This window comes from Ornithodoros turicata, chromosome 9, assembly GCF_037126465.1.
Source record: "Ornithodoros turicata isolate Travis chromosome 9, ASM3712646v1, whole genome shotgun sequence".
NCBI lineage: Eukaryota > Metazoa > Arthropoda > Arachnida > Ixodida > Argasidae > Ornithodoros > Ornithodoros turicata.
Window position 1 is genome coordinate 4,300,196 of NC_088209.1, and position 26,223 is coordinate 4,326,418.

General features: G+C 42.9%; 1 protein-coding gene across 1 annotated transcript in view; it reads right to left on the reverse strand.

Moving 5' to 3' along the window:
- Window positions 1-26,223, reverse strand: part of LOC135369212 (atlastin-2-like) — a 144,159-nt gene that overhangs the window by 73,312 nt on the left and 44,624 nt on the right. Inside the window, exons 2-3 of the mRNA XM_064602841.1 lie at window positions 23,534-23,599; window positions 4,482-4,672 (exon numbers count right to left, since the gene is read on the reverse strand). Coding sequence (XP_064458911.1) covers window positions 4,482-4,672; window positions 23,534-23,569 — 227 coding nt within the window. The 5' untranslated portion in view covers window positions 23,570-23,599. The remainder of the gene's footprint in view (window positions 1-4,481; window positions 4,673-23,533; window positions 23,600-26,223) is intronic.

The window sequence follows — 26,223 nt, forward strand, 5'->3', positions numbered from 1 at the left end:
CATCTGATATTTTTTGCTATATCTTGCTAGGAAGATGATGCATCGAATGACACCTTAATCGCGCTTGTCTCGACCTCCTCACACAGAATATTTCGGTACAAAAGTGCATTTTGTCGAATTTTCACAGATTCCGGATTTTTTCTTGCGGCGTACATTGCACCAGTAGGGTTGGATTTTTTCGTGCCTAAAGCACAACATAGAGGCTATTGGACAAAAAAAATTGATGAACAAATTCAACAATTTCATATTGCAAAAGAAAAATCGTAAACTTGCACAAATTTTGCAAATTTCGTAGAAGAAATTTGGTAAAAAAATAGAAGTAACATTGATAGTATATCACAAGAGGGCAGAACGTTAACAGGAACAGATGGTTGAAAGCTTCAACAGTTACTTTGTGAATCAACCTTCGGGAAACGATAATTCCTTATCAGACGCAGCTATGAGCCCTATACGGGTGCCCTGAAACGTTCTTTTTTCGCCTGTTCATGAAAGTGAGGTAATCCGCTCCATTCAATCGCTGAACAATAGTAACAGTACGGACATATTTGACATGCAAATTGCACCTGTTAAACGCGTTGCTGCTAATATAGCGTCCATGCTATGCTACATCTTTAACCTGTGCGTTTCGGCGAGAGTCGTCCCATCTAATATGCAAATAGCTAAGGTATGCTTAGTTCACAAAGGTGGCACTTTATCAGATATGTCCAGTTACCATCCAATTTCTATATTGCCAGTCTTTTCCAAGATACTTGAAAAGGTTATTTTTACTAGAATTAGTTGCTCTCTTGATTGTTTTCCTAGATCACGATCTACTGAAATGGCACTTTTAAAGATGAAGGAGGCGATAATAGAGAACATTGAAAATAAGCTACTTACTTTGGGCATTTTCGCCGATTTTTCCAACGCCTTTGGCTGTATAAGCCATGCTATTTTATTTCAGAAATATTGGTACTTCGTGTTCCGGGGCGTAAGTTCGTCCCTGCTTAAGACTTACCTCAGCAGTAGAGTACAGTACGTTGTTGTAAATGACTATAAATGAGCATTAAAACGTGTAACGTGTGGCGTACCCCAAGGAAGCCTGTTGGGTCCGCTCCTTTTTAATCTATATGTGAATGACATTGTCAATATATGTCCTGACACGAGGTTCGTTCTATATGCGGACAATACAAGTATGTTCAAAAGTGGAAAATACACTATGGAACAAGCCGCAAAAGCAAATGCAGTGTTGCACAGACTTGCAGAATGGTCCAGTAAAAACTGCCTTAAATTAAATCCATGCAAAACCAGTGCGGTCACATTTAGGCCCAGAAATCGCCGGCTGTCTGTACCAATCGACATACGTTTGAACGGCGCTGTCATTAAAATCACTGACACAGTCAAGATACTGGGCGCTTATCTGTCTGACACGTTACCATGGAATGCCCACATTCATCATGTTCGCTGGAAAATATGTTCGGCCTTAGGTGCGATTAATAGGTGTAAATATTTTCTTCCGCCAGATGTTTTAAAATTGTTATACATGTATTGGCTCCCACCTTAATTACTGTTTGTTGCTTTGGGGTACCCACTCGAGATCATCTCTATCAAATCTTTTAACTCTTCAGAAAAAATTCCTGCGCACTCTAGAGAATATACATTATACTCATACAACAAGGGGCCTATTTGATAAGCACAAAATAATTAAAATCCACAACTTGTACAACAACAGACTCTCACTAACATATACGGGAGCCGTAAAAAAACAATCTCAGATTTTCTAACTTTGATCGATCTACATTCTAATAGCCACACGTACAATTGTCGTCACCCAATATGTTACGTGATACCACGATTTAGAACATCATATGGTCTCCAAACATTACAATATAATATAGTCAAGTTGCTCAATAGCAATAACGAGCTATGCTTATTACCGAAAGCGGATTTGTTGTGATTACTATCTGTATCTTGATTAACTCGTTTGGACACTATACTGGGGTATATTGCTTGTATAATTGCGGACTGTTCTTTTTTGCTTTTCTTGTTTCTGTTGGTCTGTTCTTTTTGAATTGTACCCTATGATTTGTACATAGGCTTGTAAATGTGTTTATTATTAATATATTTATAATGCTGCCGCGGGGTTGGGACCTTTGTCAAGTCCTTTCGGCTTTTTTTTGTCCCAACTCCCACCCACGAGAGTGGTAAATAGAGGTTATATTATTATTATTTGGCGTGTAATGGTCCAGATGCAGTACGAGTTGCTGAGGCGTATCCGTCACCGTCATGAAAGTGCTTCCACCCTGCTCTAGAAAGGGGTTATATGTTTTGGATCAGATAGCACTGCAATCCCAATGGAAGGTTGTGAGTTTTGTGGGACTACCTGGTTCCTTGAGCAAGACTGGCACTGCATCTGTTCTTCGTTTTTACGGCGAGGCAGTATTGTTTCTGTAACGCGATGCAACTGGGATGAGTTAGATATCTGCACACACACACGCACAAAAAAAAAAGAACATGAACGAAGTAATATCACTTTTAGTAATATCACTTTAGTAATATCACTCATCATCGGCATTATCACGCGAGAATTGGCACAATACGGGGAAAAGTGGGCTTGTCGATATAGAAAGCCGATATTTGTCCAACGAAGAGCCTGGTTTGGCTGGTTTGGCAGCGAAGAGCCTGGTTTGGAGCCTGGAAGGGCTTTCTCTTTGAAGAGAGGTTACCGTGATGCGATTTTGGGCTATTGTTAAATGCAGACATGATGTCATTATGGACGGCTTGAATGTAATTATCTATGAGGGGGGTTGGTTTGGCTGGGATCAGGTGTTCAAGAAGAAGTTCGTTTGAAAGATTCAGCTCTATCTGTGCATTTGTCATAAAAGAAAGTACGGAGGTGCATTCTTCTGCGTAGGCTCTGTAAATCGTTGAGTACTTCAAATTCGTTTATGATAGTCAGTGTGGGAGCGAAACTGAGGCCTTTGTACAGAACATTCTACTCTGACTGACTCAATTCGGCGTTAGAAAGATTGAAGACTACGTTTGTGGCGTTGGATGATAGTGGGTTGACTGGCATGTGCGTCTGCAAGATGTATCGGGGATCAAGGGATGTCAATATTACGTTAAGTTTCTTTGCTTTATTCAATTTTACTTTATTTATTTCAGCAGCCTTTTTGAATGCAAAGGATTCTAGTTCTGAAAATCAAGCTGAGTGAGTAGAGGTGAAATGTGGCGAAGTTGGTTGTCAAAGTCCTTTGTTTGACAAGAATATTCATACTGCGCAATCTTAGTTAGTTCCAATGACGTATTATTTAAGACAGTATACCATCGGGTGGCATTGTGTGGGGAATGTAATTCAAAAGGAATTCAAAATCATCTTTACCATGCTCATCACCTGAGATCTCTCAACGGTTTTTGTGTCCGGTAACGCTCCTACTGTACATCGCTTTCTTTTGTATTTTCTTTTTAGCGCCCTCAGTGCTCTCTAACAAGAATTTCTATTTCCTCCTCACCACCTTGTTTGTCTCCTTTCTCTGCTGTACATTAGTATAAATAGCTCTACTAAGTGTTCAATGTATCGTACCTGACGAAGGACGGACTCCGTGCGAAAGCTTGTTTTTCAGTAAAATAAATGTTTCAATCTCTTTAAATACTTATTTCAGCCCATATGGGGCAGAAATTGGCAGACCTGGAAGCCCACATTGGTCCAATATTAGGTCAATATTGGTTTGTTCCCTGGGTAAGTAAAACCAATCAGCAGCGGCCTTGTAGAAGAAGAGGAGGTCTCCTATAGTGGGACAGCACATTACATTTGCGTCGTGTATGATCAATTAGAGCAAACGTGAAGGACTTACAATTAACGCTTTTGTACACCCTTTATATCCGAGAGCGAAGTTGGCCTAACACTGTTCCATGCGACTGAGGAAAATTCCATAAGGGTAAACCGAGTGCTTTGCAAAGGAAAATAATTCCAGGGGTGAACTGAAGCGTCTTGTTAGACAAAACATAATGCCCAGCAGATTGTGGGCCTAAAACAGTATTGGAAATGTGATTTGTGAAAGTAAGGGGGCAGCCGTGCAACACACCTGAGTTTCTTACAACAGTATCCTGACGGATAATAACGTCTTGCAGCGAATAATTTTGTGTAAACACGTTTTTGGTACGTGAAAAAAAAAGATGACGGATATCCTACTGGTTTATATAAGTAGGAAGTTAGAAGATCAACAATCTACAATCGAATTGATGTCATCGTGCGATGGCGAACAATCATTAAAGGACTCAGTCAGGTGGTAAATTCTCAAGTCATCTGGGTACAAGACGCAACTTGAGTGTTCGATGGCATTTAGAATATCATTAACATAAACATTAAATATCAAAGGGCCTAAACCGATCAAAAGTTCAGTGCAAAAGTGCAATCAGAGAGTTCTTTAAGCTAAACTCTTCCCACTCACACCGCTCCTTCTAGAACGATCGCTAACGGCGTAAAAATACCAACATATCTGCACCTGATACAGAAGCCGAGAAGAAAGGACTTCCCGAGTCGGCAAGGTCCTGCGACTGAGACAACCACCACAGGGAGATCAGCAACTTCCCTCTCGATGAGAAGACTTGACAGATTATCAATCCGGAGTTCCAGGGAACTGGTATCGTGGTGAGGACGCACGACGATCGGACATGCTGTAGAGTCCCGTAGCTCCTGCAAATGGCATATGCCATATTCATTATTATGTACAGTAGCATTTTACACGTATCCCCTTACAATAACAGATGTCATGTTTCGGCAGCGCTCTGGCGAGTTTTCTATGTACCCCGTAATACTTCTTTCTTGTGTGTGTGTGTGCTAGCGCCGTGAACGAACTGTTTGTATATATGTGGTGTAGATACGTGGAGAGATCGAGAGAAGACTGCAGGAAGGGGTGGGGTACAGAGTGGACCCCGTCATCTTTCTGCTTTCTGTGGCAAGGGTGACAAACATAATATTCTTAACTATCGGCCTATTTCGTTAGCATCTGTTTCATGCAAGCTTTTGGAACACGTGATAGCAAATGCTCTAACTGCATTTTTAAGAGAACACGGCATTCTGTCAGATAGCCAACACGGATTCCGCCGGGGTTATTCCACTGTCACTCAACTCGTAACTACAGTTCATGAATTTTCAACAACTTTAGATAAGGGTGGCCAGACGGATGTAATTTTTCTTGACTACTCCAAAGCATTTGATAAGGTCCCACATAATAAATTAATTTCTAAATTGTCTGCTATAGGGGTACCATCCAACATCATTAGGTGGATCCAAAGATACATATCCTGTCGTAGGCAGTTTGTGGACATAAGTGGAACACTATCGGGCCTTCTAGAAGTCAAATCGGGTGTTCCCCAAGGGTCAGTCTTGGGCCCATTATTGTTCTTACTGTACATTAATGATCTACCGGATTTTGTAGGTCCCCAGGTTTCAATCCGAATGTTTGCGGATGATTGTATATTGTTTCTTCCTGTGTCATGCATTGAGGATCAGGAGCACTTAAATATTAGTTTACATAGAGTGTCAGAGTGGTGTTCCCAGTGGGACATGGTTGTTATTCTTGAAAAGACCGTTTTTATGAGCATAACAGCAAGAAAGAATCCTTTCGTGTTCACATATAACATAGGTGATACTGCCATAACAAAAGTAAGTCAATATAAGTATCTCGGCGTAACCATTACAGATAAATTATCCTGGTCCAAACATATCGCAAATATATGCACAGTGACTCGTAGGAAGCTGGGATTATTGCGAAGAAAGCCTCACTGTACTAGCAAGGACCTTAAGATCGCAGCTTATAAATCTATCGTTCGACCATCGGTTGAATACGCTGCCGTGGTATGGGATCCCAATACACAGAAAGACATAGGTGAACTTGAGGGGATTCAGCGCCTTGCAGCGAGATTCATTTTTAATAGATACAACAGGCGTAGCTCGCCAACACAAATGCTTCGCGATGCCGGTTTAGAATCTCTAGCTCATAGAAGGAAATGCGCGCGGTTAAAATTCCTCTACATGCTGTATACCCGTAGACTAGGGCTCAACCCTGACCAGTATGTATCCAGCATACAGTCTAGAAGTACCCGACACCGTCATGAATACAGTTTAATGCCAATATATGCTCGTACAAGTAGATTTAAAAATTCATTTTTTGTCCGCACTATAGAAGATTGGAATAATATCTTTCAGGTTGCATTTACATCACTAGAAAGTTTTCTTTCCTGTCTCGATCGTATGTAGCACTTGTCCTGTCAAACACTTGTGATCTCGTGAAGTGCAAAGCGCTGCTATTCTATTATTGCATTATGTGATAACTTCGGAATTTCTTGTGTGATAGATACTTGTTTGCATTCCTTTCTGTGTAGTGTCAGAGACCATTCCTGCTCGGACTCCAACGGAGTCTGCAGTATATCATAAATAAAAATAAAAAATAAATAAATAAATAAAGTGTACAGAAATCTTCATCAGACATATTACGGGCTTTCTTTACCCTTCTCTTCCAGGAGTTTTGACCACTCTGCATGCCGGATGTATGCACACTGTAACCTCTACATGTCACTACACTAAAAGTGTCTTTTATTTATTAGGCTGGAATTAGCTGAAAGAGTTCCTTGGTGTAACAAATTAGTGACGTGAATCAAAAGCATATGTGTCATAAAAAGGTAAAATGATTTAAGTATGCATATCTCTCAGTGCTGGCACAACACCACTTGGGCGCACATGCTTCACTGTTAATTGGAAAACAGTTTTTTCGGTGTAATTTGGGCGTCATCAGGGTGCTATCGTTTCAAACCTCCTCAATTACGCCACTTGTGGAAGAACATGTATTTCATCTGGGGTGTAAAATAGGTGTTAGAGCAAAATAACTCCCCCTTTCCAGACTATTTAGAACCATCTGGTGTAAAAATGGTGTTTGCAGTAGATACAAAGTTCAATTCACATGGTAGTTGTCTTTCGTTTTCTTCAGTAATGCAAAAAAAGTTTGGGAATTAAGTCAGCATATGCATGGCTGCAAGAAGTTTGTTTACTGCTCACTGCTTCATGCAGTGCCTCATTTCCAAAACATATAAACTTCCATTCGATGTCATGAAAAGTTGAGAACTGGACGTAAAAACACAAATGATGAATCGGGATAATTAAATCAGTGCCTCACGTGGGTTTATAAGATACATGTCGCCTTTCTTGTGCACTTTTGGGTACGCCTAAGGGGAAGGGCCCCACACACACAGAGAGAGAGAGAGAGAGAGAGAGATTTATCCTGTTTTACCCATCTAATTGTATCCTTTTATAGATGGTTCTCTATGGTCTTAATCAGCTCCAGACCAGCTCCCGTGGCAAAGTGGCTACGATGCTCGCGTTTCACGCCGAGACTGGGAGTTGGCACGGGTTCGAATCCTGCCACCGGCTGTGCTCTTAGGTTTTCCCTGGGTTTTCCGAAGACTTTCCAGACGAATGTTGGCAGTTCCCCCCGAAGTCGGCCCTGGACGCATACTAACCCTCCTGACCCCCACTCCTTCCTGCTGTCCTCTCTCCATCCGTCCACGTCTGTACACCGCTCATGGCCACAGTTACTACGCGGCGCTAACACGGAATTTAAAAAATCAGCTCCAGAAAGAGATATTTCTTTGCTCTTTTATTTATCGACTATAGTTATTCTAGTCAAAGTTGTGTCAACCACAGGGACAGAGTTCGCTTTCCAATGTACCAACAGGGTAGCGCTGTCCCACAGTGTCCTCTAACAGTTCAATGACTTTTGTTCGAGCTGAGAATCACATTGGACTGGACGCTTCAAGTCCTCACACTAAGTCCGATGCCCGTTGTGCACCTCTCCAAAGAAGATGGGGTTCGTGGGATGAGGTACACAAGCGTTACACTGAAGCGAACACCGTCAGACAGTGGGTACACAACCGATCACACAACATACACAACACCCAAGCATGCCTTCAAGCAGGCATTTTCCCACTACACCCCTATACCCCTATACCCTGCATTCGGTCAAGCTATTTGCCGTTTACGAAGCAACATCCCCTCAACTTCCGCCCGGACCTCCTTTGCGCCACCCATGTGGACACTTCACTACCCCACTGTACAAACGTCAATTTCGGGCCTTAGGAAAAAGAAGGTTGTGCCAACAGTTGTGGCCTGCCAACTGACCTTGTTCCACATCTACAGTCACCACCGGCATCGAACCCAAATATACACCGATGCTTCAGTCTCTCTAGTTGGGTCGTCTGCTGCCTTCTGCATCCCAGAGGATGGAGCTGAGCACGGCTTCAAGCTCCCTCTTATGTCATCTGCTGAGGCCGAGGCATTCGCACTACTGGCCGCTTTGAGACATGTCTCCTCGTGTGCGCCCAGGGCCTGGTCGGTCCTCACCGACAGTAAAGTGGCTCTGGAGGCGCTGGCCTCTTACTCTGCCGCAGTCATCAGTGACACCTACACCACGGTCATCGCCCTACACTCTGAACTTGTATCACTGGGACACGAAGTGGTGTTCCAATGGATTCCGAGCCATGTCAGAATTTCAGGCAATGATCGTGCTGACGCTCTTGCTCGGCAAGCCCACGACGCTGAGCAACCAACTGTCTTTCCCCTTGCGCACTCTATGTGCCAGCTGAAAATCCGCCGCTTCACTGCCAACCGCACACAGCTCTTTCAGCAAGAAGCTATACGAACCAATGCCTTCCTTAAATCCATTGACCCTTTAATGACATATGCTGTGCCTGGCCGCATCCCGCGCATCGAGGAATCGCTGCTTCATCGGCTGCGGCTGAATGTGGCCCGAACTCCTCTCCTCCTATTTAAGATGAATCAGCACCCATCACCTCTTTGCCCAACGTGCAACGTAGAAGCCGATGTGCCACACATTCTCATTGCCTGCCAGCGGTACGAAGACCATCGATCGAGTCTCCGGCGCCGCCTTGCTCATCTAGGCTACCGAGAGCTTTCCCTCGCGGTGCTACTTGGCCCTACCCAGCACGCTGAAGTCACGTCTGCGCTGACACGATTCCTTCGGGAATCTAAACTCCTGGGCATTCTCTGATGCGTCCTATGCGCAACGATTAGTGAAGGAGCAGTTTCTTCTGTATTTTTTGATAATTTTCTGTATCCCAGCTGTTTTCTTCTGTTTGCTTGAAAGCATTAGGGAACCATATTAGGGAAGCATATAATTCATTATAGTGATGACAAGGATGACATTTATTATTTCAGTTTACACTTTGTTTATTTCGATAAATTACAATTGTCCTATTCCAAACTCTGAAGTTTTCCTTTGCTGTTTTCATTGATGAATTGAGAATCATCGCATAGTGAGGTCATATTATGGGTCGCTTGAATCCAGCGTTAATTAATGCAATCGATATGTGGTCGCCGTATTTGTATGACTTAAGTAACTTGCACTTAGTTGCCACGAACTTGCACAATCTCTTATTGATGTTTCCTTTCTTTGTATGAGGATTTTTGAATGGCATACAAGAGAGTATTATATGAAAATGTCCACCGCAGTAGATGTAATCATTGAATTTAAATAAGTGATGATACATCAGACCTTGTACAACAATATTGAAGTTCTGCTCATTCGATGTCGTTGCAAGAACAGGTGGAAGAAAATAATTACGTAGCCGTGGTAGTGGAACATATCACATGATAATATTTTTTATGTGCTTTCCATGTCAATAGGTAGATGTAATTTCAACAAATCCATAATGAATCGTGCGATATCGACCACTTGTACATGATAATTTGATCTCACTGCTTTCTTGATGGCTGCAATGCCCTTTGCAATGATTACGATTACATCTGGTGCTGAGTACTTCAATTCTTCGTTAGCCGACCTCAAAAACTTCTCGATCAATCCCAGTGGTCATTCCGATGTTGATGCGCAGATATTTTTATAACTCTTGTAGATTGGGCATACAAATTATTGCACGTTCAATTCTGTAACATGTACCATATCTCCGTATACGACTATGTCTAGGACGAATTGAAATGCAGTGATAATGGAATCGCTTCGCGGCTCTTCTTTTTCTAATCAGTTTTTTGTCACGTCTTCCCATGATTATGGGTGGGTGGGTGGGGGCGGGGGAGTTTACGGTCATCGGATTCCATCTCTCACTTTATTGTTTGCATGCACTAGTTGATCCTGATTGAGACAGACAAGTTTATGTACAGATTCTGTGGTGTATTCAAGCTACTTGCTTAGAAATGATTTGTTTGATGAAATTATTGTTTTTGACTTTGTTTAATAATAATAATTAATAATTAATAATATTGTTAATTAATAATTAATAACTTTGTTAATAACAAAGATAAGACAGACATTTTTTTATGTTCCTCAGAAGGTGATGTTCCCCAGTCTCAGTGTGCCGAAGTATTTAATACCGTGTTCATAAATGTTTTTTCATCAATCTCAAACGGAGCTTTGCCGCATTTAGATCCACATAATTATGTCGTCATGGATCCTATAGCTACTGATGTCTACGGTGTCATCAGTATAATTAACAACCTCAAGCTGTCATCCAGTAGTGGTCATGACAGTATCAATACCAAGTTCCTAAAGAACACGGCAACATATTCAGCGGTATTCCTTGCTCGTATTTTCATCCAATCACTCGAAAGTGGCTATCTTCCGGCCGACTGGAAAATTGGGAAGGTCATTCCCTTGTTTAAATCTGGTGACAAACTGTGCGCTACTAACTACCGCCCCATCTCACTGACCAGCATTTCATGCAAAATAATGGAGCACATTGTTTATTCACACGTAGTCAAGCACCTCGAATCTAACTCATTTTTTCATCACAGCCAACACGGGTTCAGAAAACATTACTCATGTGAAACCCAGCTGGTGTCTTTCATTAACGACCTCCACAAGGCCTTGGATCGTGGTTCTAACACGGATTGCATATTCATTGATTTCTCTAAAGCATTTGACAAGGTCAGTCACGTACTTCTACTTCATAAGCTACACGCAATTAATATCGATAATAATGTTATCGCCTGGATCCAATCGTTCTTAACCAACCGTCATCAATACGTTCTAGCTAACAACAGCACGTCAAGCCTAGTTCCTGTTCTGTCCGGGGTACCACAAGGATCGGTTCTCGGTCCATTGCTTTTTTTAAATTTACATTAATGATCTCCCCGGCCTTTTTTCATGTTCTGTACGTCTTTACGCTGACGACTGTGTTTTATATCGTGAAATAACAGAACCTTCAGAATCCATGCAATTACAGTCAGATCTGAACCTACTACAGTCATGGTGCTCCACGTGGCATATGGAACTAAATCTCACTAAATGTAAACACCTGAGAGTATCTCGTAGTAACAGCGAATGTCCCACACACATGATTGGTAACACCATACTAGAACAAGTTACACTATATAAATATTTAGGCGTACACGTTTCCTCTAATCTCTCATGGGGTCAGCACGTCGAATATATAACCAATAACGCCACACGCACTCTAGGGTACATTCGCCGCAACTTCAGACTCGCACCGCTCAACGTAAAACTAACACTCTACCGAACGCTAATTCTTCCTAAATTAGAGTATGCCGCTTCGGTGTGGGATCCAGGGCAACAATCACTCATTCACCAACTGGAAATGGTTCAGAACCGTGCTGCTCGGTTTATTCTCGGAAATTATAGTCGTACAGCCAGTGTCACTGCGATGAAATTAGCCCTTAACCTATCTTCCTTGACTGTTCGCCGCCAGTTTGCTCGACTCTGTCTGTTCCATAAGATATATTACTACAACGAAACGCTAAAACTCCATTTAATTGCACATCCATCATACGTCTCATCAAGGCTTGATCATCGCCAGAAAGTTGGTGTCCCATCCTGCCCTACTAAAACGTGTTTTGACTCATTTTTACCTAAAACCTCACTGGAATGGAATCATCTCCCGGGTCACCTTACCTCCATCACTGACGGTAGACAGTTCAGAAAACTGCTTCACGACCACTTGAATGCAGCGTAAGATTATTTAAGCTTTACATATACTAATCTGATTGTCCACCAGTGATACTATCTATGCTCGTGTTTTTGGTTCGTTGTGTTTTTTATTTTTATTTTTATTATTTTTTTTATTGTATTCCACATTGTTCCTGCTTTGTTTCAAGCCCCTTCCCTCATTAATGCTGTAGCCCTGAGGGTAAATAAATAAATAAATAATAATAATAATAATAACCTTTATTTACCACTCTCGTGGATGGGAGTTGGAAAAAAAAAAGCCCAAAGGACTTGACAAAGGTCCCAACCCCACGGCAGCATTATAAATACATCAATAATAAACACATTTATAAACCTACGTACAAGTCATAGGGTACAATCAAAAAGAACAGACCAAAAGAAACAAGAAAAGCAAAAAAGTACAGTCCGCAATTATACAAGCAATATACCCCAGTATAGTGTCCAAACGAGTTCATTATTTATCAAGATAGATAGTAATCACACAAATCCGCTTTCGGTAATAAGCATAGCTCGTTATTGCTATTGAGCAACTGGACTGTATTTTATTGTGATGTTTGGTGGCCATATGATGTTCTAAATTGTGGTATCACGAAACATATTGGGTGACGACAATTGTACGTGTAGCTATTAGAATGTAGATCGATCATAGTTAGAAAATCTGTGAGGTTGTTTTTTTACGACTCCCGTATATGTTAGTGAGGGTCTGTTGTTGTACAAGTTGTGGATTTTAATTATTTTGTGCTTTTCAAATAGGCCCCTATTTGTATGAGTATAATTTATATTCCCTAGAATGCGCAGGAATTTCTTCTGAAGAGTTAAAAGATTTGATAGAGATGATCTCGAGGGTGTACCCCAAAGCAACAAACAGTAATTAAGGTGGGAGCCAATACATGCATTGTATAACAATTTTAAAACATCTGACGGAAGAAAATATTTACACCTATTAATCGCACCTAAGGCCGAGCATATTTTCCAGCGAACATGATGAATGTGGGCATCCCATGATGACGTGTCAGACAGATAAACGATCAGTATTTTGACTGTGTCAGTGATTTTAATGACAGCGCCGTTCAAACGTATGGCGATTGATACTTACATTCGGCGATTTCTGTGCCTAAATGTGACCGCACTGGTTTTGCTAGGATTTAATTTAAGGCAGTTTTTACTGGACCATTCTGCAAGTCTGTGCAACACTGCATTTGCTTTTGCGGCTTGTTCCATAGTGTATTTTCCACTTTTGAACATACTTGTATCGTCCGCATATAGAACGAACCTCGTGTCAGGACATATATTGACAATGTCATTCACATATAGATTAAAAAGGAGCGGACCCAACAGGCTTCCTTGGGGTACGCCACACGTTACACGTTTTAATGCTCATTTATAGCCATTTACAACAACGAACTGTACGCTATTGCTGAGATAGGACTGAAGCAGGGACGAACTTAAGCCCCGGAACCTGAAGTACCAACATTTCTGCAATAACATAGCATGGTTTATACAGTCAAAGGCCTTGGAAAAATCGACGAAAATGCCCAAAGTAAGTAGCTTATTTTCAATGTTTCAGTTTTTCAATGTTTCAATGTTTCAGTTGTTCACTCGATTGATATTCTGTGAGTTGGGAATTATGTACGCATGATATATTAATTGTGTGTGTTGATTTCCTCTGTAGGAAAACTTTTAAATATTTCTCGCTTGCTTAGAAAAATGATTTTCTGAAATAATTATTATCTTGTTTTTGTTTCAGTTATTCATTCGATTGACATTAATAAAAATAATCTCTCAGTTGGGAACACCTCATATTTCTGAGTTGCATTTCAGATATGTTGTTTCTCTGTGATTCATATATGTAGAGCTTTCTGTTGCAAGATATTACAAAAATTTGAAGTACACTACTTAAATTTGCAATGTTTCTCGTTTTGGCTGAGTATTGCTTCTCTGATGTTACCATAATATTTCTCGTTCGCAAAGATAATGCTCGTCTACAACAGATTTGCTCTGATATTGATGTCTGTTCGTAGCTTTCTGTTGGCAATTGGATGGTTTGATAGAATTCTTGTTGTGTTCCTCAGAATCGAATAATGCCACATCTGTTTGCGATAATTGTACAATAAAATATATAGCCTTTGCACAATCTTATCTGACCTTGAGAGCATCCTGCTTGCTGAGAGAAGGAATGGAATGGAAGGTGTAAGAGACTGAGTCCACCCACGCATTGGAGTGACAAAGCATGCACAGTTGCTTCCTTTGGTTGTATAGATTGAGAGATAAGGTCTCTTTACTTTGAGGAAAAAGATGGAAAAGTGACAGCCTTTGTTGTTTCTCATTGTAGCATGTCTATTTTCTGTGTGTTGGATTCATAAAACAAAGTAGGGCTTCTCCTGTGTCTTACAATGAAAATTGAACCTCTGAATGCAATAAGGAGATAAGTCGAGAAATCCCAAACCGGGAAAAGGGGCCTGATCAGATTGTCCGTCCCACTGACACATATGCATTTCCCGTTTCTTACCCTCCTGTAGCGAGCCAATAAATTGCAATACGGTCGCAAATTTTCCTTGGCAGGTACATACTGGTATGTAGATGACGTTGCAGCAAAAATAGCAAAAAGGGGATAAATCGACTTATCCCTTTATTGCATACAGAGGTTCAATTGTACACTGTTCGATTTGATTAATTCACGGGGATGATTTTATGATAGTTCAAATGATAGATCATTTTCCTCTATTGTTTACGTGTTGGAGAATGCGCCGCTTAGAGTGTTCCTCTGTTCTTGAGCGTTAAGTCAGTGCTAGTCACAGTTGGAAGTTATTAAATTTGTAATTTTTCTCGTTTTGATAGATCGTTTCACTATTATTTTCCTGCATATGGCTGTGTCTGTCTGGCAATATGTGTCTGTTGTTTACATGTCGGATGATGCGCAGGTTTGGCTCTCTATTAGTGCTAGCTGTTGATCGCGTTACGTTGTTTCCCATTATTTACTTATATCTGTGCTATTCACTTAAAAAGAAATTGAATAACTAAAAGTAGTGTCACGTTGGAATAAGGCATAATCAACTTAGCTTCCCTGTTGTGCCCGAAATTACTTACATCTGTCAGAACCTGTAATTAATTGAAATTAAAACTCCATCGTATTGATTAACTAGACGTGGTGTCCTAGATTTTAATTCCCCCTGTGTTCGTATAGTCCCTGTGTGTTCCTGTGGTCTTTCACGGTCTCGGTTGTGCACAATTATTTACTTGCATGTACTACAACTTGTAATTGAAATTAAAACTCACTATTCTTAGAGTTGGGTGATTCCACGCGAAATGATCCAGCGGACCTGCTCGGCCCCTACAAAACGATCCCGGATTTTAACGAATTTTTTTTAGCAGTCCCTAATAGTGCATAACGACAAACTACGAAACATTTCTTCCCAAATCTCAATGTGGCGGGCGTTAGACACGAGCAAAGTTCGCAGCGCTGGCGAAAACCTTGCCTGGCCTGAACGGCAGGTGCGGCTCATAGAAAGCACCTAGAACTGTGCGGTTTTCTTTTACGTATAGAGGAAACCATGCTTTACATGGCGTTCAAATCCCGATTGTCGTGCTTTAATCGGTGCTGGTATACAAAGGCCGGAAGTTTCGCAATTTTCCTCCTACTTCGTGATTTTTTTGTGGAAAATCAAACCATTAAATTTTAATGAATATTTTTCCCTGACAATTCCTCGTGGGATACTTCCACAAGAAAAATCTCAAGACACGTAACTCTTGTAGTCATTGCAGGAAAAAAAGAGGAAGTATGCGATTTTTCTAAAATTCGCTACAATCGAGCGTAAAACATGCAATGAAGAGGTCGGAAGAGACGCCTGAAACCAACGCAGGTTTATAGAGCGAGCCTTCCTCTACAACATATTAAAAAATCTCGAGGGTGTTTTTTCGTATACAGGAGAAAATAATTTTTTTGTAGTAGATGGTATTACGGCCACACTGACCCACGTTGCATGTATCCGGTGGGGTGCTATATTTGTTTCTTGGGCTCCCGTTTTAATTCCTCGTATTTCTGATTTTTTTCTGGTTGGTTTTCAATATGACAACCACCCGGACCAAAGGAACATGGCTTCAGTTGAGCGCTGTGGAGTTCCAATTCACCAGTATGAATATTATAGGCGTGTAGATGCATGTTCACTTGATGAAAGTTCCCTTTAACTGTCACATTTAAATGCTGGACAATTCAGCAAAAATAATAACCACAAAAAGTCTAACAAATTATAACGCTAGAGGAAAAGACGAACGTGCAAAAAAGTCATTTACATGGCAGTACTGGAACCGACGGAATCTCGTGGTGGTGGTTCATCGTCCATGCTGTCCTAGGTTCCAGTGAGGCTCACAGCTATATAAAGCCTTGCACCATGCGCGTATGGAAGCGTATACCTGCGGATATCCGCAAGGAACTTCTGTGTTCTAATGAAATATGGACGCTTGTTGTGATCTGCGGATCGGACGCGGATGGCGCAGGCTCAGAAGCGGGTCAGACTCGGATAAACCGCGAGATTGCGCCATGAGTTTGCTTCACACTAGGTACAGAACATTGAGTACAAGTTGTATGAAAGCCGCTCGCGCATCTGAGAGAGATCTCTGGCGTCTCGAGTCGAGGTGCGCGTTCGGCGCCGATCTTGCGTTTCACTTGCAATAAACTCTACTTATCCCGTTTGCTGCAAAATGTGTTGCTGTGCTTGGTGCCGTATAATCTTTCGTGGAAGCTAAATCTGTACTTGCTGTCGTGTATCCTTTGGTAGCATCATGGACGCTCAGGACCTGTCCTCGCTAGAAAAGCTATGCCGCTCCGGGGTTTTCACTGTCAGAACGAAAGAGAGGAAGTTGCCCGTGTTGATGAAGTTTGGTGACAGCTTTTTTTGTTGCATTTTTTTTTTTTTTTTTGCTGTTTTGTGCTGACGGGAAATAACGTTTAATTGCTGGAAAATTGGCATGATATATCGAGCATAGAAACTGAACTATTGCTGCGTGCCGTGGGAGACGCGGATTTTTCGGATCGGATGCGGATGTCAAAAAGCCCATCCGCGCAGGGCTTTAGCTCACACGACAAAAAGTGTTACTTAGACCTGCCCATCACCGCTAATCCCCAATCTCCGTTGCCGGCACCGCGCACACCGGAAACAATGCCATAAACTTAACCACCCAGGATTGCAATACGCGTGTTATCTACAGAAGCAAAGATTATGGTAACCTTGCAGAAGTCTGTGCCACAGCATATTGCTTGCTCATTAAAACCCAACCAGACCAGAGAAAAATTAAAATTAAAACGAATTAATATAGGAGCCCAAGAAAAAAAAAATATAGCACCCCACTGGATACATGCAACGTGGGTCACTGTGGTCGTAATACCCTCTACTACAAAAAAAAAATATTTTCTCCTGTATACGAAAAAACACCCTCGAGATTTTTTAATATGTTGTAGAGGAAGGCTCGTTCTGTAAAACTGCGTTGATTTCAGGCGTCTCTTCCGACCTCTTCATTGCGTGTTTTGCGCTCGATTGTAGCGAATTTTGGAAAAATCGCATACTTCCTCTTTTTTTCCTGCAATGACTATGAAAGTTACGTGTCTGGCGATTTTTCCTGTTGAAGTATTCCTTGGGGCCTTGGCAGGAAAAAATATTCATCAAAATTTAATGGTTTGATTTTCCACAAAAAAATCGCGAAGTAGGAATAAAATTGCGAAACTTCCGGCCTTTGTATACCTGCACCGATTACAGCACGACAACCGGGATTTGGACGCTGTGTAGAGCATAGTGTCCTCTATACGCAGAAGAAAACCGCACAGTTCTAGGCGCTTTCTATGAGCCGCACCTGCCGTTCACGCCAGGCACGGTTTTCGCCAGCGCTGCGAACTTTGCTCGTGTCTAGCACCCGCCACATTGAGATTTGGGAAGAAATGCATCGTGATGCGTCGTTTTGCACTATTAGGGACTGCTAAAAAAAAATTCGTTAAAATCCGGGATCGTTTTGTGGAGGCCGAGCAGGTCCGCTGGATCATTTCGCGTGGAATCGCCCAGCTGCAATGATGGTGGTCACGTCTCACCCTTTTTATAATAAAACTTGTAATGTTGACTGTTAGCATATTTATTAAGAATGTATTCTTTGATTAAAAGTCACGTCGGTTTCTTGTTTTGATACAGCAATATTTCGATAATATTTCCCTACACGTAATTGTTTGTGTGTCGAAGGATGCGTCAGTTTTGTTTCTCATATAGTGCTATCTATTGATTGTGTTGTGTTGATTCACATTATTTCCTTACGACTGTGCTATTCACTTAATAGGAAATTGATTAATTAGACTTGTGTCATGTTGGAATAAGTCATATGCAACTTAGCTTCCCTATTGTGCTCAAAATAACTTACATCTGTCAGAACTTGTGATTGAAATTAAAACTTCACTATTGCAATGATGGTGCTCACGTATAGGAGTATTAGCCTTTTTATAATGAAACTTGCAATCTTTATTGTAATCGTATTGATTATGAATATCTTCTTTGATTAGATGTGCTATTCCATTTTAATTCTGGTTCATCGAAAACTTGTGCGTATGATTACCGGTAATAAAAAATATTGTATTCCATTCTTTGTGTGTGGCACCTGTTCAGTGTTATTGCAACATACCTGTAATAAGTAAGTATATTCTTTATTATCTGTATTGTATTGTATTAAGTTTCTTCAGTTTTATAATGTTAAGTTTTTTTGCCGGGTTTTTTCTTGTTCACACAGAGTCACAACATAATTCCCGGCACTATTGGCTTTAACAAATATATTTTCACTTGTACTTTTGTCTGTGGCTATCCTTTAAATGTCTATACCAGCATGTAAACCACCCACCGCACACCTGTTGTAGAGTAAAAAATTTGCGAATGAATTCGGCCCAGGCTGAAAAATCGCGAAAAAAGTCGACCCAGGCTGAACAATGCGCAACGATAGCGCATGGGCAGCCCTCCGCCCGCCAGTAAGCGCACGGATAGCTCTCCGCCCGAGCGCCACGCCCCGCCCGCGGGAAAAAAAATCGCCAGTGAAGTCGGCCAAGGGTGAAAAATGCGATACGATAAGCGCACGCGCAGCCCTCTGCCCACCGGTAAGCGCACAGACAGCTCTCCGCCCACGCGTCAACCCCCACGCGCGGGAAAATTTGGCGAGTGAAGTTGGACCAGGCGTGACATTGGCATGAAATCAACTGGACACCGACCCCAGCCGACACCTATCTATATGTACTTTTTATTACATGTACTGTCTTGATTTTTGTTTCTTCTGTTTCAGGTCGTGAAGGTTTTTGGCTGGGTTTTTCTCCTTCACATGATTGGCATCATAATGGGCTTTAATAAATACATTGGCAGAATTCCCAGCACTATTGGCATTACACCATTATCTTTAATAAATATATTTCGACTTGTACTGTTTGTGTATGGCTGTGTAGTACTTTAGTGTTTAGTTTGTTGTAGTACTTTTCTACCTTGCCTTTTGCACGCTCCCGTGTTTGTTTTTTGTTTTTAGTTCGTATACATATTTCCGGCCATGCAGCCGAAGAAGAGGCTCGAAACCGACAGCGTTGAGGACGAAAGAGGACCCGCTTGGGCAAGTAGCTGCACTCTGCACTCTACTGTAACAGCAACACGTCAGCTGCCCAGTCGTCTTCGGAAACCCCGCTACGCCTGAGCGTGACGCTACCGACTTTTCGGGCTACAGTGCCGTCAAGTCCGTCGAAGATTTTCTTTCAGAGAGTGACGCTTACCAAACTGCCATTGTTGAAGTTACTGACGACGCTCTCCTGCGCCGGATACCACCATGTGCATTGGTAAGCTCAGCTGCTTTATGGCACAGGTCTTAACCCTATTTCTGTCGATGACTGAATTTCAGCGGCTGCTTCGGGAGGAATTTTTTGCCCCGGATTACGTAGCGCGCATGCGTGAGGGACTTAGGCCCGAATGCAGCACGTGGAGGAGAGCCTGTAATAGTATATCGAGGCAATACAAAAGCTCTACCGCAGAGCTGACGTCCTTGTTAATACTCTCTAATGACAGTGGAGGGAAGATAAAGTAAAAAAGCGCAGTGTCTGATACCAAGGAATATCTGTTCCGTAACGTTTGGTGCTTTGAAGTTACTGCAGATGCATCGCGAGTTGCTGAGACGTGTGTCCCTCACCGTTACCAAAGTGTTTCACTTCCTTGTACTCTAGGAGGGGGTTGCAAATTAGAGGACTAAATAGGGAGGTGCTGGGATTCCAATGAAGGTTTGTGCTGTATCCCCGGGTAAGCCACATGCAACAACGTGATGTGGGCAAGAGGGCGCTTGTTTGCTATACAGTCGGGAACAGAACCTGCTCTTCGTTTTTAGGACGAGGGTAGTACCAATTTGAAGCCTGATGTGGGCAGGTATTGCGCATGTCCCATCCTATAGTTTACTATACAACAACTCCTGGTTTTCGAGAGAGCTATAGTATCTTTTGCAACGTGTTGCAACATAGATCAGTCCAAGTATCTGCACAGAAAAACGAATGAAAGAACGTCTCTTTGAGCGCTTCATATTATATCGAATATTGCATTATTATTTTACACGGAATAACTTGCATGATAATGGTGATATGAGCTTGCCAATATGGTTTGCCCAATTCGACCACATTGGTCCAATGCAGGCCTGGCTGCACTAGCCGCATGGTCCAATATTGGCAGCCCATACTGCGCGCTCCAAAGGTACGCGCGAAGCCGTGACGGGTGTCCCCCAAACAAATTGTTCAGCACATGAGTTTTTGTTCTCCTGAGGATCATGACCAATACACGTGTACTAGACGCCTACGATTTTGTTGAGCAAGCGAGCAATTATATGTAGTTTGAAGTACAGCAGACTCCACAGAAATTGGGAAGCGAAGATGATGTCCAATGCTCCAGGTTCTCGGATCATTCAGAAAAAATATCGAAAGCATACGCCTGAAAAATTTCAAGCAATTCGGATTTATAAAAGAAAAATGTCGACTTTCGGGAGTTCTAGTTACCGAGAGCTGAGCGAGAAATGCCATTCCCTGATATCTGGTCGACGGAGCTACTTTCTTGTGCGTCGAGCTTTTAAGCTGCTCCCGTGACAAGGAAGGGTGGATATCTGGACCCAAATCCAGTGTGCAGTAGTCCTCCACTTAACAACGCCTGAACTATCGGTGTAGTTCATTTCAGCCAATTCCCTGTACAGGAACTCTCTGAAGGATCTCCCGCACAGCACTTTTTTTTTTCAACGCAGCTTCTCATACTTTTTATCAACAAATCAGTTCGCAGCCGTCGTTGCTCTGAATGCCGGATATTAAGGCAGCTGCAGAAAAGTATGAAAAGAAAGCAAATAAAAACTTAGAGTTCTCGGAACACAGCAAACTATAGAAAACACTTTCAGAATATGTCACAAAAATACCCTATGTACGACAGGAAGCATGGGCGAACGCAATAAAATCGATAAAACCATTATCCCTCTGTTTGAGGGCAAAGCTGCGAAGAAAGGAGGTTACATTGACACGCCACACGAGGGGGGAAAGGGTTCAAACACGTGCGGTGAGTGCGGCAATCAGACTTATCTTATCAAAAATGAGGTCATCCGACGGCTTGTAACCCTTTCCCCGCCTCGTGTGGCGTGACAATGTAACCTCCTTTCTTCGCATGCTTTGCGCTCAAACTACGAGCCGTCAAAAAAGAGGCGGAGCCAAGGGCTCATTTCCACGGATTTTCCGCGTATTTATTTGGACAATTGCCATTGCATTACGAGTGGGATTATGTGCTATACTGAGTCGGAAAACGTTCTGCTATCGGAAATAGTTCTACGCAGCACTATGAACAGAAGCAAAGATGCGGACAGAAACATAGAGATATCACTCACTGCAGGCGTCAACACTCAATGAAAACAAGGTCTCGGTTTTTTAAAAGACATAAACCAACGAAGAAGCGATGCTACCACGCTGCACCTGAGCTCGTAGTTCTCGCGGCGTTGGTGAGGGCGAGTGTGCTTTACAGCCTTCCTATTCTGTGCAGGATATCAACAACATCATTAAATACCCTTCGGTCCCTGTTTACAGGAAGCCTTCGTCGCTGCATCGGAGTTCCAAGAATGGCTGAAACACGGCAAGTACTGGCTGAAGCTGGTGAACTCCCGATTGAGGTTCTACGTCGACGTGAAACGGCTCGGCACTTCCTACGTTTGCGTGCTCACATTCCCCGTCACCCGCTCCTCAGGAAAATTCGTTACCGTCCTGAAAGCGACTTCTCTCGAGTAGCCCAGAGGACACGCCAGACTCTCACTGGCTTCATAGCTAAGGCTATTATACCGCCGGAAGCCCCCTGGTCTCTGCCGGTACCGCCGACTTTCGTAAGCCTTCCACACCTTCTGGAAAGAAGAGATCAGGTCCCCCCTCAAGTCCACTGAGCTCATTTTCTTGTTCTGGTAGACGAGAAGTTTTCTACGTTTACGGCAGCATATACTGATGGCGCATCCCGAAACAACAAGTCCGCCTCAGCATTCGTCATACCATCCGAAGGCGTAGTGCAGGGACGACGCCTTTCACGTCCAACCTCCTCCACAGCTGCGGAACTCTATGCTATCCTTTTCTTTCTACAACACACTGCTGATTTTACACCGCGGGAATGGGCAGTTTTCACAGACTCCAAATCTGCAATTCAAGCTATTGAAAATTCCGGCATACGAGGCCCATCCGCGCCCCTAGTCACAGATGTGATAACGGCTTACCACACTGTCTACGCAGCAGGCCACAGGATAGTTCTCTATTGGGTTCCAGCCATTGTGGTGTCGTGGGGAACGAGCAGGCAGACAGCGCCGCTGAAGCAGCACTCTCGTATCGGACACGGACCACTATTGCTCTGCTGAGAGGAGACCGCCGTTCCATTCTGCGACGCCTCGTGACACCCCTGGCTTCGCGCCAATGGACAACCGACATTCTCCCCCCATCTATGCTGAGCAGAGTTGATACAACGCTCGCTTTCCTCATGGCACGAAACACCTCTCGTCAAGATGCTGCATTAATCCAATGAATCCACTGAATCGATGTGGCCTTTACAGCTCAGTGGCGTTACCGCTTGAGACAAGATGACTCTCCCACCTGGCAGCAGGTGGGAGAGCCAACTTGTCTCAAGCGGTAACGGTAAGCGGTAACTCTTGGAGATCTGGAGCACATTCTTCTTCGTTGCCCCCACTACCAACCTTCCCGAACCGCGCTCTCCGAGTCTCTTCGTCAGCTGGACTCTCGCCCCTTCTCCCTATCGAAATTGCTAGGTCCCTGGCCCAATCCAGCCCAGAAACGATCTGCGCTCAAAGCTGTTTTGACATTTCTGGACACCATCAGACTTCGATCGTTATTGTGAAAGAGTTCATTATTTTATTCCCCACATCCCCACCAGCAACGGGGTAGAGTATCGCCTCTGGCGATGAACCTCCCCACCTCCAAAGTCAAAATAAAGTTGTTGTTGGTCATGTGCATCTTTAGATCATAGCTTCTGCACCTTCTCTAAATCTACACCCACATGTTCTTATGTACTTACATCCGCCTTCGACGAAGAGGTTGAAGGTGTAGCCATCTTCTTTCTGGCAGTATCCAAGTGAGGGAACTGCAAGGGAACATCATAATGTTTAAGCGAAAGGCACACAGAGCTTCATTTGAATAGCAGCCTCATTCAGAAACATGAAGGACCCCTGAGAAACCTCACAGGGAAAAGTGGTTCGAGAGGAAGTTAAATAAGGCTTTGACAAGTCCTGAAATTCACCCAACTTTTCGGGCCGAATAAGGCCCGAAAAGTCAATATAAACCTATCGAAACATGTGTTCAGCGGAAAGCTTGACTTCTAGAGTCCGAATGTTACAGTGTGTCAACAATGCAGTAGGCGTTGTACGCACAGTGCACCCATGTATCGGATCTTTGAATCAGTACTTCGGGTCAAATAAATGTTTGTTTCAGTCCAAAGTCGCTGTAGTTATTTCGAATACCGAATAATTCAAAAGTCCAGAATCTAGAAAATCCAGAAATCGATGTTACACCCTCGCGAAAGAGACGGATAAATGTACGCTTACATCCAATCTTACCCTTACTAAGCGTAAATTTCGGCAAAATGGCTGACGCCGTATCCGTCTAGCTGTGTTTTATTCATATAGTAACCGTAAACGCGCACGCTGTAAGCGTAAATGGCGGAGTTTTATGCGCAAATGGCACGAGGAACATGATTTACTCTTACGTTCTGACGCATAACATTTCGCCTTCACGGGTAAACTGATGCTCTGTGTCCGAGTATCGGCCCTTTATGTCTATATTGACGCGTATTGTTTTTCATTTGTTATACGTGCCCTGACTTCTGAGAATACGTGCATAGCTCCGTGTGCTAAGCGTCTTTTCTTTAGCTTGGTTAACGGTCACTATGGCTTCTGGCGTCTCATGGCCTCATATCGGCTTAGTGCAGCGATAGACGCGGACAAAGGAGTTAAAACATAAAAGGGACAAACCACCTGCAGACTCTCAACTAAGTGAAGTTTAATCAAAGAGGAAGTACTTATAGAACAAACATTGTAAGCCCATGTGAACTTGTACCAAATACTCCGCTTTGTTCCTGTTGTGTCTCATGGTCTCACATCATGTACCGTCTACGAATGTAAGTCGTCGGATGATTATTGTTGATTATAGCGCAGCAAGATGTGTTGACAGGAAGCAAATAGATTTTCTGACTTATAAAAAGCGGTCACGATTTTCTATAACGTGGTGGTAAGTAGTGGAAGACAGGTGTGGAATGCCACTGCTTAGATAGCTAAAAATGATGTATGCGTTTAACAATATTCAATTAAATATCGTGTTAAAGGACAAGAGTGTTTCCAGTACAGCAAGTGATTTTTAAAGTCCGTGTTTCGTATATGCCCACTTCATATCAGTGGCCTCTGCGGAAAAGGACTCGGGTCTTCCAAAGAGTGTCATATATCGGACGAGTCGAGTTCATGCAAACAACGACTTTTAATGAGTGCGAGCAGGAGTTTCTGCATAGTTACATGAGTCAAGACTGGGAGCCGACTGGCCCGCGCGGGGGAGAGACAGTTGCATCACGCAGTGCAACCGCGATGCACTTCATGCACCTGGGGCTCAGTCTGTCGTTAACAATGGCAGCTACATAACATGCCCCCCCCCCATTTTTTAATATAGTGGTTATAGATATACTAGCAATCAAAAACAATGCAACGCAAAAGTAAGACGATACAGAACAACTGAAAGATTCAGTCCTTGTATCTTCTTGTGAAAGGTTTACTGCTCTGCCCGACCATGTGATCCTGTGTGGCACTGTGAGTTGAGGGGCTACAGGTGCTGACGTAGTCACTGTTGGCCCATATCAGGTTCTGATGTGAACGAACAGTTGTCCTCCGGAGATGCTTTCTGTTTCTCAGGGCCGTTCAATGTTGCAGATGGTGTTGAGGCTGGTCGTAGGTGTATGCGGTTTCTGCGGTATACTCCTCCCGTTCCAGCTCTGATCAGGTATGATCGTAGGTGAGGCCCAACTTGAATCGCCGTTGCCCTTTTCCACTGGCGTCCATGCCAAAAACACACTGACTGATTTGCTTTTAGGGGCTTCAGGTTTCTTGTGTGCCTGTCTGCATGTTTATGCTGGGCTGCAGGCCTCTTCCGGAATGCATCTCTGTCCTGTGATGCGGGGAAGTGAGGCTTTAGGAGCTTGGGAAGTGTGGGTATGGTGGTTCTCAGTTTTCGACCCATTAGCGTCTCTAGTGGGTAGGGAAGCCCACCTCTTGAGGTTGCTCTGTAGCTAAGTAGCACAAGCGCAGGTTCCTGGCCACTCTAGTTTGCCTTGATGAGTGAAGTTTTCACTGTTTGTACACAACGTTCCACAAGTCCGTTAGACTGGGATTGTGCGGTTGTGCCAAATATACCACTCCTTGATAAAGGAGGCAAATTCACTTGAGTCGAACGGTGGTCCTTGGTCGCTGATTATTTCTTCAGGAATGCCAAATCTAGCGTAAATAACCTTTATCGCTTCGACAAGGTCTTTTGCAGTTGCTTTATTTGTTTATTCAAAGCACCCTACTTCTCCACTTACTGTGGAATTGCGTAGGGGAGAGGGAAATAAAACTGATAACAATAATGTCAATCACTATAGCTAGCTAACAGAAACTCAGTTCTTTCTGAGTATCAGGAAGATTCAGATATAGATAAACAAAGATTCATGGAGAACCTGTTTCTACTGTT